Here is a 16,865-nt window from a genome sequence, read left to right as displayed (position 1 = left end):
CTACCTCCGCACCGCCCCATACGATTGTGCCATAGAGTTACAATCTGGTGCCGTTCCTCCTCGTGGCAAAGTCCTATCCACTGTCGGTAGCGGAGAATGATGGCCATGGAGGAGTACGTGAGGGAGGCGCTTTCACGCGGACACATTCGCAAATCTTCGTCCCCGGCAGGGGCTGGATTTTTCTTTGTGAAAAAGAAGGGCGGTGAGTTGAGGCCTTGCATCGATTACAGGGGTCTCAATCGCATCACGATCAAGAACGCTTACCCGATACCCTTGATTTCCGAGCTGTTCGATCGCCTTAAAGGGGCCACGGTCCTTTACCAAACTCCGACCTGAGGGCGGCATATAACCTGGTAAGGATCCAAGGCGGGCGATGGTGGAAGACCGCGTTTAACACCAGGACCGGTCAGTACGAATCCTTGGTTATGCCCTTTGGGTTGTGCAATGCGCCCGCAGTCCTTTCAGGAATTCATCAACGATGTTTTCCGTGACCTGTTTGCAGCAGTGTTGTGGTAGTCTATTTGGATGACATCTTGGTATATTCTGAATCCATGGAGGCCCACATTCTGGATGTCAGACGAGTGTTGCAACGGTTACGAGAGAACAAGCTGTTCGGTAAGCTGAGAAATGCGAATTTCACCGATCCCAGGTAACCTTCTTAGGTTACATCATTTCCGCTGAGGGGTTCTCCATGGATCCTGAGAAGGTTTCGCTGTCCTTACAGTGGCCCCAGCCCAGTGTTCTTCGTCCCTGCAGCGCTTTTTGGCTTCGCCAATTATTATCGGAAGTTCATCAGGGACTTTTCCATGCTGGCCAAGCCTCTCACGGATCTGACCAGAAAGGGCAGTAATTCCCAGGTCTGGCCGCTCGAGGCCATCCGAGCTTTGAGGCCCCTAAAGTCCGCCTTTGTGTCGGCTCCGATTCTGTCGCATCCCAACCCTGGGTTGCCCTTTGTCCTCGAGGTGGACGCGGTCTGAGACGGGAGTAGGCGCCCTTCTGTCTCAGAGTAGAACACCAGAGGGGTCCTCTTGCTTCCTTGTGGGTTTTACTCCCGGAAACTGTCTTCCGCGGAGTGCAACTGTCAGATTGGTGACAGGAGTTATTGGCCATCGTGCAGGCCCTTAAAGAATGGAGGCACTTGCTCGAGGGTTCGGTGGTTCCGGTTCTCATCCTGACGGACCACAAGAATCTGAACCTACCTTTCTGAGGCCAAGAGATTGACACCACGTCAGGCCAATGGGCTTCTGTTCTTGTCTCGTTTTTAATTACGTGGTCTCCTACCTACCCGGTTCCAAGAACATCAGGGCGGATGCCTTATCACGGCAGTACTCCGAGCTGTCCAGGGAGGAGTCGATTCCGACTTCGGTCATACCACCGAATCAGATCCTGGCCGCCATTCGGCACCAGCTGACCTCTCCCCTGGGTGAGCAGATTTTTGGGCGGCTCAATCTGGTGCTCCCTCTGGGAGACCCAACGGCAGATGTTTTGTGCCTGAGGAGTTGCGCACTCGGTTTGTTGCGAACCTACCCATAACTCCAAGACCGCAGGGCATCCTGGAAAGAATCAGCTGTCCTGGCTGTTTTCACGTCTGTTCTGGTGGCCTTCCCTACGTTCCGACATCGCCGCATATGTAGCGGCATGCTCCGTTTGTGCCCAGAGTAAGTCCCCTCGGCACCTTCCGTTGGGCCTTCTGCAACCCATAGCCACCGGGGAGCGCCCATGGTCACACCTGGGATGGATTTCATTGTGGACCCTCCCTGCATCCCGAGGCCATACGGTCATTCTCATGATTGTGGATCGGTTTTCCAAAATGTGCCACTGTGTGTTCCTCTCAAGAAGTTACCCTCTGCACAAGAGTTGGCCACGATTTTTTGCCAGGGAGGTCTTCCGGTTTGCACGGTTTGCCTAAGGAGATTGTGTCGGATCGGGGGAGTCAGTTTGTGTCCAGGTTCTGGCGCGCCTTTTGCTCCCAGTTGGGGATTCATCTCCCCTTCTCCTCGGCCTACCCCCCCTCAGTCCAATGGGGCCGCAGAACGATCCAATCAGGCCTTGGAGCAATTCCTTCGTTGCTATGTCTCCGATCACCAAGACAATTGGGTTGACCTCCTGCCTTGGGCTGAGTTTGCCAGGAACACGGCGGTGAACTCTTCCTCTGGGACGTCTCCCTTCATGGCCAATTATGGGTTCCAACCTGCCGTGTTACCGGAGGTATTCTCTCCCCAGGATATTCCGGCTGTGGGGGGATCACCCTTTCCGTCCTACGTGCTTCTTGGGTACAGATCCAGAAGTCCCTTGAGGTCTCTGCGCAGCGCCAGAGACTCCAGGCTGATCGCAGACGAGCGCCTGCTCCTTCCTACCAGGTCGGAGACCGTGTATGGTTGTCCACCCGCAACCTCAACCTTCGAGTGCCCACTCCCAAGCTGGCGCCTCGCTTTGTTGGTCCCTTCCGAGTGCTTCGCAGGGTAAACCCGGTAGCCTATGCCCTTGCGCTTCCTCCTGGCATGCGGATCTCCAACGTGTTTCATGTCTCCCTGTTGAAGCCACTGGTGTGTAATCGTTTCACTTCCTCGGTTCCTCGGCCTCGTCCGGTCCAAGTGGGCAATCGTGAGGAATATGAGGTGAGCAATATCCTGGACTCACGCCTGGTCCGCGGTCGGTTGCAGTTTTTGGTCCATTGGCGTGGTTATGGTCCAGAGGAGCGTTCCTGGGTTCCCTCCGCAGATGTCCATGCTCCTGCCTTGCTCCGAGCCTTCCACGCACGCTTCCCTCAGAAACCGTTTTGTGCTCCGCGGAGGAGGGGCCCTTGAGGGGGAGGTACTGTCATGGTCTTACCTGCTTGCTGCTCTCCTTCGTTTGACATGTGCTGGCGGCCATCTTGGTTTCTGGGTTTCTTGTAGCCTTCCACCCTGCGCTCCTCCTTCCCCTGGGAAGGAGCTGGATGCCTGGCTATATATATAGGAGGTCTGTGGCTTCAGTTCCTTGCTTGGTCCTCTTGTGTTCACATGCTTCTAAGACTGCTGCTGCTTCTGGTTCCTGATCCTGGCTTCGTCTGACTACCCTGCTGGTTCCTGATCCTGGCTTCGTCTGACTACCCTGCTGGTTCCTGATCTGGTCTTCATCTGACTACCCTGCTGGTTCCTGATCCTGGCTTCGTCTGACTACCCTTCTGGTTCCTGACCTCTGGCTTCGCAAAGACCTGCTCGGTTTCACCATCCGTTTGGACTTTTGCTCTTACAGCTTTATTTTCAATAAAGCCTTCTTATTTTCACTTATCTCTTGTTGGTACGTCTGGTTCATGGTTCCGTGACAAATATATATCACTAAGAGTAAAGAATTCAGAGATTTTTCCGCATCACTGATAGTTTTTAAACCTGTCTGTAACATAGTAACAATAAATATTTGAATAAAAGGATTGTATTTATTAAAATAATGAAATAAAAGTGAAGTTTTAAAAGAAAAAAGCAGTACTGGATCCAAAAAACGTAAATAGGTCCCTAGGGACCACTAGTTAGTACATGTATAGCCTAGCATCGCTTCACCTCCTCAATGCCCCTGTCGCCACTTCCTCTCCATACTGATTGACTGGCCAGGAATCCTCACTTTTCAGATGCCTGGCTGTAAAATCTTGAGCATGCACTGGTAAGAGTACAGTCATCACATGCGCAGATCGAATCTCAAAGTAGGGACAGCTGTCCCTGCTCTAAGATCCATCGAGAGTACAGATGAGACATGCGCAGTTTCAGATCTTTAAAGCAGGCTCCCCGTTTTGAGATCTGAAATGCGCATGCGCTGACTGTACTCTCTCTGGCGCATGGATGGGATTTCAGTGCCAGGCCTAAACAGTGAGGATGCCGGGTAGAGAAGGAGCTGAAATGGTGCTCCGAGGGGCTAGACCAGCCCCACAGTGGCTCCTAGAACAATATGGCATACAAAAAAGGTACAAATTTCTACTACATATCTGATTACTGCAACAAATATGTCACAGCATGATCAATCGTACCAGCAAGGAAGTATCCCTGGTTTACTTGGATTAATTATGCTGACAGATGCTCTTTAAATTGATAGGAAATGACATGCTGCCTTCTATGAATTTGCAGATTATATCGATTTCTGGAAAGCATAGTAGGTAACTATTCTTTCTATGTTTTTACATAGCTACTATTTGGACGTTTATTAGATACGTATGCAGAAAATCGACAGAGTTTTGTTTGTCATTACATTATTCTATTACAATAAAGAATATTTAATGGAATCCATATAATAATAATAAAAAATAATCATTTGAATTTACTGCAATATACAGTTTGGCTGGTGCATTTACAAAATGGGAACCTGAACACTTTCTTCTGCTCACCATCAAGGCCCTAAAGAGCAATAGCACTGAGAAGGTTAATACTTTTCTAGCAGAAACAGATGATGTTGTTTCGCCAACCATCTAGTGAGAGTACCAAGTCGGTTTACAATCTATTGGATTTTCATGCCAAATGTTTTCTAGTCTTTGAGTCCCAATTGTTCAGCATTTCTTTTCCTTCTTTCATCACTCACATGCTCTGGTTGCATAGGATATTTGAGGGAGCAAGGACTTCAAATCCACAGAAGTGCATTATGCCGTGCTAAGAAAGCAACAGGAAATAAGATCAGAAGGTCAATTTCAAATAGTTTAATATGGGGACAGAAAAGTGCCCGATTATGCTGGTGTAAAATTGGCCAAAAGATCCTCGGCTGTTGACAGGTATATTACCTCAAAATCCCCATTTTGTATAAGTATACTGAGCATTATATCTAAATGCTATGAAAAAAACAATCGATTTCTGAAAGTAGGTGAAGCCGATTTATCAATATCCCAAGACGAATCTATGCCACTTGAGCAAAATTTGTTAATGTGGTGCATGTTTTCAGTGGCGTAACTAGAGGTCTATGGACCCCAGGGCAAACTTTGGATTGGGGACCCACACCCTCATTAACCTGCAAACCCCATTACCCCGCCCCCTCACCGCTACTCGCTCTGTGTATATATATCATTTGGCCCCCACCCAGACTATATATATTTCACTTGACCCCCACCCAGACTGTATATATTTCATTTGGCCCCCACCCAGACTATATATTTTATTTGGTCCCACCCAGACTATATACATTTCACTTTGTCCCCACCCAGACTATATATATTTCATTTGGCCCCCACTCAGACTGTATATATTTATTTGGCCCCCAGACTGTATATACCTGTATTTAATTTGGCCCCCACTCAGACTGTATATATTTCATTTGGCTCCCACTCACTCAAACTGTATATATTTCATTTTGACCCTCTGTATATAATTGAATGATTGGCTGCCCCTGGCTCCCAGCTCACTATGTATAGATTATATTTTTTGTGGCCCCCTCTTATATGGCTGGTGCGGGCCCATCTTTCTAAATTCAGTTCATAGGGCCACTGCCAGGTGCCCCCAGTATGGCACAGCGCCTGCCAGGCTGCCACCCTCTCTGTATAGATTTTATTTTCTTTTTGTGCCCCCCACCCTTCCCCGGCCCTTTCTTAAATTGAATTCATAGTGCTGGGTGCTCCCAGCATGTGTATACCTAAAAAAAAAAATCTAAAATACTACTGCTCTGCTCTGTTCCGCTTTCGGTCGTCCCGTCTCACTGGCAGCATTATCACGTCTTCCCAGCGAGACCCGTGACCTCCAGCGCCAGGTCTCACCGACAATGAGCCAGAAAGGGTGGAGGTATGGGGATGTGCGCAGCCGCACTAGCCACTTACTTTTTAAATAGACAAAGCAAAGCGGAGGGAGACTGGGCTGGCTAAAAGCACTTGCGGGCCCCCTCCCCTGGGGGGCCCGGTAGTGGTCGCACCCTCTGCATGTTTTTTTTTTTATAAATTTGGCGCTAGTGCAATGTTGCTTCTCCTATTTCATTGAAAGTACTTCTAGGGGGTAAAACCGGCATGGAGTTGCAACTGGCTGTAACGTTTTAAAAGTCACACTTCATGTGAATTAAAAGTGATCTACCAACAAAACCTGAGCAACTTCTCACTCAACTTCTGAAAGTAAAATCAGTGAAACCAGTATTTTATTTATTGTTTATACTCCTTTTGATGTACAGTTTAAACCAGAAGTATACATACACAAAAAAAAAATGCATGTTTTTCTCAATATCTGACATGGAATGTGAATAAATCTTTCCTGTTTTTGGTCAATTAGGATTACCATAATTATTATTATTGCCAAATGCCAGAATAATGAGAGGGAGGATGTTTTTAGGCATTTTTATTACTTTCTGCAATGTCAAAAGTTTACATACACTAAGATTACTATGCCTTTAAACAATTCTGGACCGCCCATATGATGATGTCATGTGTTTGGAAGCTTCTGTTAGGTTTGTTTGGGTGAAATTTCAAGTTACCTGAAGGTGCCTTGTTCATCTGTACAAACACTTATATGCAAGTACAAACATGATGGGAATGTTCAGCCATTATACCGCTCAGGAAGGAGACGGGTTCTGTGTCCCAGAGATTAACGTGCTTTGGTCCGACATGTGAATATCAACCCAAGAACAAAAGCAAAAGACCTTGTGAAGATGATGGAGGAAGCTGGTAAGATTGTGTCAATATCCTGTCATGACCATGGTCATGGTCGTGACTCTGGACCCGCATGTGCTTGCCTGCGGTTTGGTAGTTGTCAACTACATGGTGAGGGCCACTTGTTTGTTGCCTCACGTGTGGTTGCCGCTGGCAACAAGATTGTGTTTGGCGGTATAGCATCCTGAGCGGTTGCTTAAGGTTAACAAAGTCAATGTTTTGGAGTGGCCATCACAAAGCCCTGATCTCAATGCAAAATTTATGGGCAAAGCTAAAAAGGCAGGTGCCAAACAAGGCGACCAACAAACATGGCTCAGTTACACCAGTTTTGTCAGGAGGAATAGGCCCAAATTCTGACCAACTATTGTGAGAAGCTTGTGAAGGATATCCAAAACGTTTGATCCAAGTCCATACAGGTAAAGGGCAATGGTACCAAATATTAATGAAATGTATGTAAACTTTTGACTTTGCAGAAAGTAATAAAAATGCATTAAAACATTCTCTCTCTCATTATTCTGGCATTTGGCAAATAATATTTATGGTAATCCTAATTGACCAAAAACAGGAAAGGTTTATTCTGATTTCATGTCAGATATTGAGAAAAACATGCATTTGTGTCTTTTTATATAGTGTATGTAAACTTCTGGTTTCAACTGTATCTATATTTGCTCCTATGACTGATCTACATATATTTTTGTATATATTATAGGCTGTGACCAAGGTCTGGAAAAGACCAAAATATAGTTGCTGCCCCCTAACAGTTATATTTGGAGCTGCTGTGAATGAGATGACATCACCTCCACCAGGGTGCCGACCATAGACCTTTTTTTCCTTCTGAAAATGACGTGGAAAGGCACAGGTTGCCAAAAGGAGCAAAATGTGGACATTTTGAAAACAAAATGTGGCGTGCAACATCGCTTGTGACATTTTTTTATGCCACAAAGCTGACGTAGCAGATTTCATAAATGCCCCACTTTATTTTTTTAACTGGCTTAGACTACGTCTACATGGGACAAAAAATTAACCAAAAAAATGCATCACAGCTCAGTTACTATGCAGGTTTTTCTGACAGTGTCGGATGAGATTTGTTAAACTCTCAACCACTCTGCTGCTAATGCAATACTCTACAGTTTTCAACCCCCAAATCTAGACTTCCCGCAGCCATGGTATTCTCCCCAGAGAATACTCCTAGGGCAGAATACATCCGTAATATTGCATGTATGAAACACATGAGAAAAAAATAATCCTCCATGTATCTATATGTGAAACTGAGAGCATGTGGCTCTGTAATATGGTTTTGTAAGATATAGGTGGGCAGGTGGACTTAGACTGGGTTGCAAGTAGCTATGTGGGTGGTCTTATAAAGGATTGACATCCTTGTACAGTATGTACAGTATATGTGTATGCAGAGATAGCTAGCAGTCAATAATCAGATGGGCCACTTGGCTCAGAAAGAGCAGAGATTTAAAAGAATAAATCAAACATTTTGCTGGATCATTTCCTATAAAATTAGATATAAATCTGCTCAGCTTCTCTGCTCTATAACATGCTGCATGCAGAATGCACTGCATTTTCACAATGGCAGGTTCTCTTTAAAATGTGAACCTTAAAAGGGATTATCCCATGACTAATGTAAAAAATCTGACATCATATAGTACATGAAAATATTTTTCTAACAAAGCTAGAACCAGCCCTGTTCCTCACATAGATCAAGAGATGTCCACATACATTGCTCTACTAGACTGATATCAATCTGGCAGCTCACAAGGAGTGTCTGTTCTGCTGCATCTTAGGAGGCATGTCCATTCTCCTGCAGCTCTCACCCTATCACAGCTCAGGAGGCAGTTGAAGGATGAAACCAAGCATGTGCATCCTTCTCAGTGAGCCGGGACAAAGAAATACGAAAAAGAACAAAGCGCAGGTGGTGATGTACAGATACATTTTATTGAATAATTCAGTGGTTATGCTGAATTTTTTATTACATTCAGTTACAAAAGTATTGAGATCCAGGTGCTAGTTTGAAAACTGTAGAATATTTTTCATGACAACCCTTTTAAAGGGTTGTTTAATTCTGGACAGAACCAAATTACAGACACCACACATATAGTACAAAAACATCTTTATTGTGTCTCATTAAAAAGATATATATCATATAAGTATCGATAATAATAAAAAGTCAATGCAGAAGGTACTAAGAGAGTGATACCCCTCCAGTCACTAGGCCCCACTGTATGTCCCACTTATACACATATCATGACTGTGATAAGATGATGAATCCCTCCTATATAAATATAAATACAGGGTGGGCCATTTATATGGATACACCTTAATAAAATGGGAATGGTTGGTGATATTAACTTCCTGTTTGGGGCACATTAGTATATGTGAGGGGGGAAACTTCTCAAGATGGGTGGTGACCATGGCGGCCATTTTGAAGTCGGCCATTTTGAATCCAACTTTTGTTTTTTCAATAGGAGAGGGTCATGTGACACATCAAACTTATTGGGAATTTCACAAGAAAAACAATGGTGTGCTTGGTTAACTGTTCATCTAGGGAATGCTCGGACCTGACACCCATAATGTGGTGGTGCACCATCTTGCTGGAAAAACTCAGGGAACGTGCCATCTAGAGAACAGTTTCCTGGAAAGTGGATTGGTCGTCTTGGGCCAGTTGAATGGCCGCCAAGGACTCCCGATCTGATCCCCTTAGACTTTTATCTTTGAGGTCATCTGAAGGCAATTGTCTATGCTGTGAAGATACGAGATGTGCAGCACCTGAAACTACGGATACTGGAAGCCTGTGCTAGCATTTCTCTAGCGGTGTTGCTATCAGTGTGTGAAGAGTGGGAGAACAGGGTTGCATTGACAATCCAACACAATGGGCAGCACATTGAACACATTTTATAAGTGGTCAGAAACTTGTAAATAACTCATGAAAGAATAAAGTTACGTTAAAACCAAGCACACCATTGTTTTTCTTGTGAAATTCCCAATAAGTTTGATGTGTCACATGACCCTCTTCCTATTGAAAAAACAAAAGTTGGATTCAAAATGGCCGACTTCAAAATGGCCGCCATGGTCACCACACATCTTGAAAAGTTTCCCCCCTCACATATACTAATGTGCCACAAACAGGAAGTTATATCACCAACCATTCGCATTTTATTAAGTTGTATCCATATAAATGGCCCACCCTGTAGAGTCTCCCACCATAAACAGTTCCCTATCTATCAGTATATAGTATTGCAATCCATTCCCCAATATTCTATAATATTGTTATACATATGAATAGAATGGGGCATCACTAGATCAAATAGTCATCACAATACACCCAACAGGGATCTGAAATGCCTCTGTAACAGGTAGCTGGCGACGCGCTTCCTTCTTGCAGCGCCGCCAGCATCCCGTCTGTGTGCAGGAGCGAGGACGCATCCTAGTCTCCATGGGGACCAGGGGGCGGGGAGGACCCGGCCGCGCACGCCTCCTCAGTGCGGCCGGCGTTCCCCTAGACCACGAGCAGCAGAATTTGTCTTGGAAGGTACCCTCGAATAAGTTTGCACCACGGTTTATTGGGCCTTGTGAGATTGTGGGCATTATTAATCCTGTATCTTTTAAGTTAAAATGACCCGACTCCTTTCGTATCCATAATGCTTTTCACAAGTCTTTACTTTAAAAGTATGTGTCACAGAAATCTCCACCACCAGTGGAGATGGCCAATCAACCAGAATTCGAGATCTCTAGGATTATTGATGCGAAAAAGTCCGGAACTCTCTACAATATTTGGTCCATTGGAAGGGCTTTGGTCCTAAGGAGAGGTCTTGGGTGCCAGCTAGTAAGATGCATGCTGCCAAAGCAAGTGAGAAGATTCCACATAACTCCAGTAATTATGGGTCCTGTGGCCCCTCGTAGAAGGAGGGGTACTGTGATGGGGAGCCAGCGACGCGCTTCATTCTTGCAGCGCCACCGGCATCCGTCTGTGTGCAGGAGCGAGGACGCGGCCGGCGTCCTCGTCTCCATGGGGACCAGGCGGCGGGAAGGACCCGGCCGCACATGCCTCCTCCCTCGCGGCGCCGGTGGTCCCCTAGACTACGAGCAGCAGGGAAGCTGAGCTCCATAAGATGAATTGGTGCTCGCTGTGTTGGGCTGTGTAATGTGAGTCACGTGACGCTGGCCACGTCATGTGACTCATCAGTCAGGGGGCATTTAAACAGTTTTGACCTCGGCTTTGTTTGTGACCTCGCTACCTCCATTTGTATTTGACGTGACCTCTTGGCTTTCGACCTCGGCTTTGTTTGTGACCTTGCTATTGTGTTTTTCCCCTGTTTACTGCATGACCTCCTAGTTTTTGACTTTCTTCCCTGACTCTGTTCACGGTATTCCTTTGCTTTTAGGCCCCTGCACGTATTTAAGCTAGGGACCGCTGCCAAGTTGTATGCCATCAGATAGGACGGGTTTTGCAAGTAGGTAGGGACAGAGGTGCGGGTGGAGTCCAGGGCTGCACTCTTCACTTCCCTCCATGACAGCCTCCTTAGTAAGAGCTTAAAAGTATGGCATGAGAAGAATACAATACATAACTGGTACGGAGATAAGAAAGGTATGCAGACCAAGAGCTGGGGGGGGCAGAACAAACCCTGACGTACGTTTTGCCGCGCTTCCTCTGGGGGGCGTGTCAATCTGATCTATATCCATGCTTTTATACCCCATTCAGTCTAATGAATCCCTCCTATATCATTATCTATTAGGTTTTCACCTGTGTATTGAAAATGATGGCTTCTGTATGGTGCGGGTAGCGTCCTGTGGGAATGGCGGCGAAATCCGGCGAAACATTGTGAGATCGCCCAGACTAACCCAGATCAGTGAAGGAGCCCACACATGGTTTTCTGTTGCATGGTGGTTCTTCTTTGGTTTTTTAATTCTGGACAGGTATGGACATGGTCACCTGCGCAGCTACAGTCAATCACTGGCTTCAGCAGAGACATGTCCCCAAGCCGCACATTACTGCGGTCTCTTGCCATTTTGGGACATGTCACCACTGAAGCCAGTAATTGACTGCAGGTGCAAGTGACCATGTCCATATTCAGCCAGAAGTATACAAACTAGGGTTCATAAGTTGGCCAAGCAGGAGCCAGGGAGCAGGACCATAGTATGAATCCTTCAATAGGTTGTGCACACTCTGGGGGATAACTGAACACCTCTTTAAAAGTTCCTTTTTTAGGACTTATTTAGCCTTTTTTTTTATGATGCGGCCAGATGTTACTTTAAAGTCTGTTATGAAATTCACTACAAAGCTTTTTTTTTAATGGCATTTTTTACACTGCGTTTGTGCGTTTTAGCGTATTTGCAAAATGTTGTATGTCGTGCTTTCATGCATTTTTCCCATAGGAATCTCTATGAGACCTGAAAAATTACTGAAATTATGCCTGTTCTAAATTTAAAAAAGAGAAAATAAATAAATAAGAAAACTAGTTAAAAAAATGAAAATTGTCAACCAATTTTAACCACTGAAAAGAAAGCGCACACAAAAAATGCTCTTCAGTTTGTGCAGTGTCCTGAAATACACCACAAAGCACTGAAATGTATTATGTACTACAAATCCCATAAGGTTGTGAGGTCCCATGAGGCTAGTTAGGGCTGGCTCCACCTTTCCTCTCTAGGAGAAATGGCTAAAAATGGCTACAGCCTCCTTTGTATGTGGTGGAAACACTGTAAGCTACACGCTGCCCAACATAACCAAAGGACAGGCTGGCCCCCTGTTCATAGACTGTATTCCTCTGAAGATACTGTAGATATCATAAACTTATATATCTGATTATAGAGAGTGCATCCCGTTAGGCCGGGGAAAGGAAAGATTGACCAGTCTGATTGTGAGAGGGAGAAGCTAGCCTCCATATACAACCTCTGGGAATTATTTGAGTCGACTGTAAATTCTGCATTTCATGTGATTATTGCTTGTGTGGATCATCTGCTGCTCGATTTCAGTAAAGTACTGTGGATTTGTTATACCAACACCGGTCTCATAAAATGTACCACACTACATTTGCACCGCAAGTTGCTGGCATCACAACTACTGGGACCCTGCCTCGCACCGTAAAACAGCAATATCAATGGCACCTCCACTGCCATCATGCAGGAGAACCCCAAAACCAGAGTGTGTTCCGAAGGGAAGAACCGGTGCACCCTTCCCATCACTACACGCCAGCCCAGTTAGCTTCAGGAAACCGTGAGTACGACTACTGCACCCAGCCACCCACACTCACGTGCGACCCAGTCACTGCATTTTCTTCAGCAGCTTGCACGGGTTTAAAAAGGTGTCGTTAGTATCATGCAGTGAACTACTTTATATTCTGCCTCATAAGGTACTGCATATTGGAAACATTATTTATTTGCAAAAGCTTACCTGAATAGGCCAAAGAAGGTAGCGGATATTGCCACTTATGCCTTCTTTACTGAACATATGTTCTGTTCCACCAGTCGTAAATGAAAGTAACGCTCGTTTACCCTAAGCAGCAGAAAAACGAGAGAAGGCAATTCATTAGTGTTATAAATAACGTAGGCTTTTACCTACAACTTCCCACTTTCGTTGTCATCAGATCTCTTCACTCACTTATATTGTATAGTACATAGTTAGGCCTCACATTTAGTGTTGAGAAAATCGAAGTATCTGATGACGCGGCATCTTCGGGGATAAATGATGGGGGGGGGGGGCTCAGCACGATAGTCATTCCCCGTCATTGTACCCGCTCCATACAATGGAAAGCAATATGTGACAAAGTAATTTGTAATTAATCGATTTTCTTGTTGAAGTTCGGTGAAGCAGCCGATTCGAATTTTCCAAACTTCGATCATCTCTACTCACATTTTTTGCGGACAGTACACTGACCCGCCCATTTCTATCAGTTTTTTATGCAAATAAAGCCAAAAATCAAGGGGCAGACTCGCCATGAACCCTACAGGGAATTTTCCGGGTGGACTGATGCCCATAGGGCCACCCAAGCCCTCCTCACTGCCGCTCTCCGGGTACATACTACTGGGGGAACTCTAGGGGTCATTATCATAGAAAGTCTAGGCAGAATGCTGAAGGTAGGGCTGGCTTGGTGTTGTGGCCCACATCTCACCTCCTAAGCCTCCTGCTACATACTAAAGACAATTGGAGGATGAGAACAGAACATGGATATTGATGACCACCACAGAGAGACAGCTTATGGGGATGTATTTTGTTCTGCACTGTGGTATTTGGTTCTGTGGGATAGTATTCTGTGCTGCCCTATGATATTACTGACCTTGCCAACTTGTCTTGGACCCATCTACTTGTCTTGCCCCACCTTCTGTCAATTTTGACACTGGGGCCACTTTTAGTTTTTTTTCCAGGGCAACTTTAAGTTCCCAGTCCGCCCTTGCATAAATGTACGGCAGCTCTGAGCTGTTGTAGATTTTTGTTTAGGTGCACAGGCCTGCACCTCGTCATAAATTAGACGCATCCTCCAACGGTGCAGGAGAGATCAAGACCGACATAGAAAGCACAGATGTTGATAAATCTCCCCTTAGTCTGCTATTTACAGTCAGTAATATGGACAGCAGTCACACGTGGAAATTCCTTGTCCTAGATTAACCACCGAGTCCCTCAGCAAGCCTAAAAAAAAAAAAAATGGTCTTGCGATGTCACATCACTGAGAGCACAAGGTCCTGCTGCCTAAAGTGTTCCCATGCATACCTGTGATGAGCTGAGTTTTTTTTTTTTAATTGTTGGCATTATCATGGGTTTATATACAGGGGGCAGTATTGGGGCATTTCATACACAGGGGGCAGTATTTATATATATTTTTTTAATTCCCTGCCTTCTGTGCCACTCATATACCTGCGTACTTCTGTGTAAACGGCAAATGGCCTATTGATTTCAAAGGGGTACATCTGGCTGTCAAAATGGACAAAAAATAGGACATTATTGATGACCGCTAGAAAAACAGCCCCATAGAAAAACAGCCCCATAGTCTGCAATGGTACTGAAAATGGCTGTGTGGCAGTCAGAAAAAGGCATAAAAAAAGTTTTCCATTTTTGTGTGAATCGAGCCAATTCATTTTGTTCACAGGGGAATGGAAAATAAAGTAAATCTATTGTTTTATTTTTTTTGCTTTTTTATGGCATGCACTGTGCAGTATAATGTGTAACCCTTATTAGCACTATGTCAATACATATAAAATAAAGTTAGATTTTATTATATTTTTACTTGTGCCTGTGCCACCCATGGACTGTAAATGCTATATTATTATTATTACCCTGAGGTGCCATGGTTGGTATTGACTGTGGAAGCTTTGGGGTTAAACTGTAGGGTTGGTAGTTATCTCTTATCCCAGCCGTAAGGATGTTGTCACATGTAGCGGCTGCTGCATAGCCAAGCTGTGGCCAAAAGCCTGAAGACCTTGGAGTCTACAAATAAATTAAGGGTTTACTACTTACTAACAGTTAAAGGGATTCTCTGGGCTTTTACTATTGACTCAGGATAGGTCATCAATATCAGGTCGGCGGGGGTGCCAGGTGTTGCAAAGACCATAGACAGCAATAGCCAACAGGAAGACAGAAGGGAGACGGCACGTGCACACTGCATGCGTCGACTCCTCATACAGATGATTGGCAGCGGTGCCAGGAGGATAGATCTTCAATAGTAAAAACTTGGAAAACCCCTTTAATGGTTGTGTGATTTTAGGCTTTTGAGTTCTCCAGACACTAGCATTGGCCGCAAGCTATTCTGCTCTTGTCCCGGGTGTGGGCGCTTATTTTCCTGTCCAGCTACATTTATTACTATGTAGCTGAACAGGTAAAGAAGCGCAAACATCCAGACAGGTCAAGAGCTAGCGACCTGTGCGAGTGCAGCAGGGACAATGGCATTAGTGAAGCAAGGGACAGGTAAGTATTAATGAAACTAAATTTCTTCCACAGGTCCACCGAACTCTTGTATTTTTCCTGATGTCTGGAGAACCCTTTTAATTTATTTGTATATCGTACAGACTTCTAGTTTGTCAACAGCAATTGATGTTGATTCTTGGAACATAAGGGGCCGTTCACATGGCAGAATTTGCCTAGTGGTATTTTGGTGCAGATAATTCCTCCAGCGGCAAGGTTGCCAACCAGAATTTTTCTGGACAACTTATCCAAAAATTACGGACTTCCAACATTTTTTATGGACAATTTGGAAAACCATATTGAATGATAAAGGTTATAATACTTAACATACTGACATACCCATTACTAGCATTTACTGTACCACCAGTCAGGTACCACCAGTCAAAAAAATAATAATCAGACACCTCTATTTTTTTCATGGACACAGGAAAAAAACACGCCTATTTTTACAGATTGTCCAGAAATTTCTGTCTGGCGGCCACGTAGTGTTTGCCTCCCATAGTTTTCAATAAGAGGCTGCACTTTGCAGTGCGGAAGTTTTAACTCATGACCGTGGTAAGAAGGGACATGTCTCTTCTTGGTTCAGTGTCTGCACAGATCTGTCATGTGTACAGGGCATGAGCTCTAACAGTACAGTGTTTAGCAGTAATGAAAACTACAACTCCCAACAGGTCCTGAAGGTCTACGTGCTTCGCTTCTGTAGCTCTGCCTGTGCCTTCCTGGTTGTCACATAAACTGAAATCCCGCCACCGCGTTCTGCACTGACTCAGAATATGGGCGGGCGGCAGGGCTTCTCCTGCTCTGCATGCAGCGTCATCAGTAAGAGCACAGGTCAGGAGGCAGGGCCCCCCAGCGCTGCCGCAGCCATACTAAATGAGAGGTAGTGAGATGATCTCAGAGATCATTTGGCCACTTGCTGCAGCCTCATGTCCATTGATGTGTGCCGCACTGCTTATTACAGCGACAGGCAGTGGTGCTTTCCAGCAGGCAGCTGGGGCTGCCGCCGATTAGTTATTATATGATTAGAAATTTCCAGGTAAGGGGCCCGCCAAGGATTTCACGGCTCCCCGGTGGGCCAGTCCGAGCCTGTTTCTAATGGTCTTGTTCGTATTTCAATACGTTGCCCCATTGTGGAGAAATCAACCTTTTTTTAATGCTAATTAGCCTTCCATTCCTGACTGAGTCCCCATCACTTTGACAGGCAGTGAAGGTGTACTCATGCTTGGCCCTGAAGTCTCGCAGCAGTGTATTCCGCACATGCACAGTACATGGCTGGAGATTGCCGGGCACTCCAGCCATGTACAACATGTGCGTGGAACGTGCTGCCGTGAGACTTCAGAACCAGGCATGAGTACATCTTCACTGCCTGTCCTTATCAGTCAAAGT

The 16,865-nt window shown here is 45.4% G+C and overlaps 1 protein-coding gene across 2 annotated transcripts in view; it reads right to left on the bottom strand.

Moving 5' to 3' along the window:
* NQO2 (N-ribosyldihydronicotinamide:quinone reductase 2) overlaps nucleotides 1-16,865 on the bottom strand; it is a 130,529-nt gene that overhangs the window by 96,968 nt on the left and 16,696 nt on the right. The window contains exons 5-6 of one of the 2 annotated variants that reach the window (XM_040431967.1): nucleotides 12,978-13,079; nucleotides 3,531-4,613 (exon numbers count right to left, since the gene is read on the bottom strand). In XM_040431967.1, coding sequence (XP_040287901.1) covers nucleotides 4,542-4,613; nucleotides 12,978-13,079 — 174 coding nt within the window. In that variant the 3' untranslated portion in view covers nucleotides 3,531-4,541. Of the gene's footprint in view, nucleotides 1-3,530; nucleotides 4,614-12,977; nucleotides 13,080-16,865 lie in introns of those variants that run through there. The other variant, XM_040431968.1, reaches the window with a different exon arrangement.

Source organism: Bufo bufo, chromosome 5 (assembly GCF_905171765.1).
Source record: "Bufo bufo chromosome 5, aBufBuf1.1, whole genome shotgun sequence".
NCBI classification, from domain to species: domain Eukaryota; kingdom Metazoa; phylum Chordata; class Amphibia; order Anura; family Bufonidae; genus Bufo; species Bufo bufo.
The sequence above is the reverse complement of the archived record's forward strand: the minus strand, read 5'-3'. Positions and strand labels throughout refer to the sequence as shown.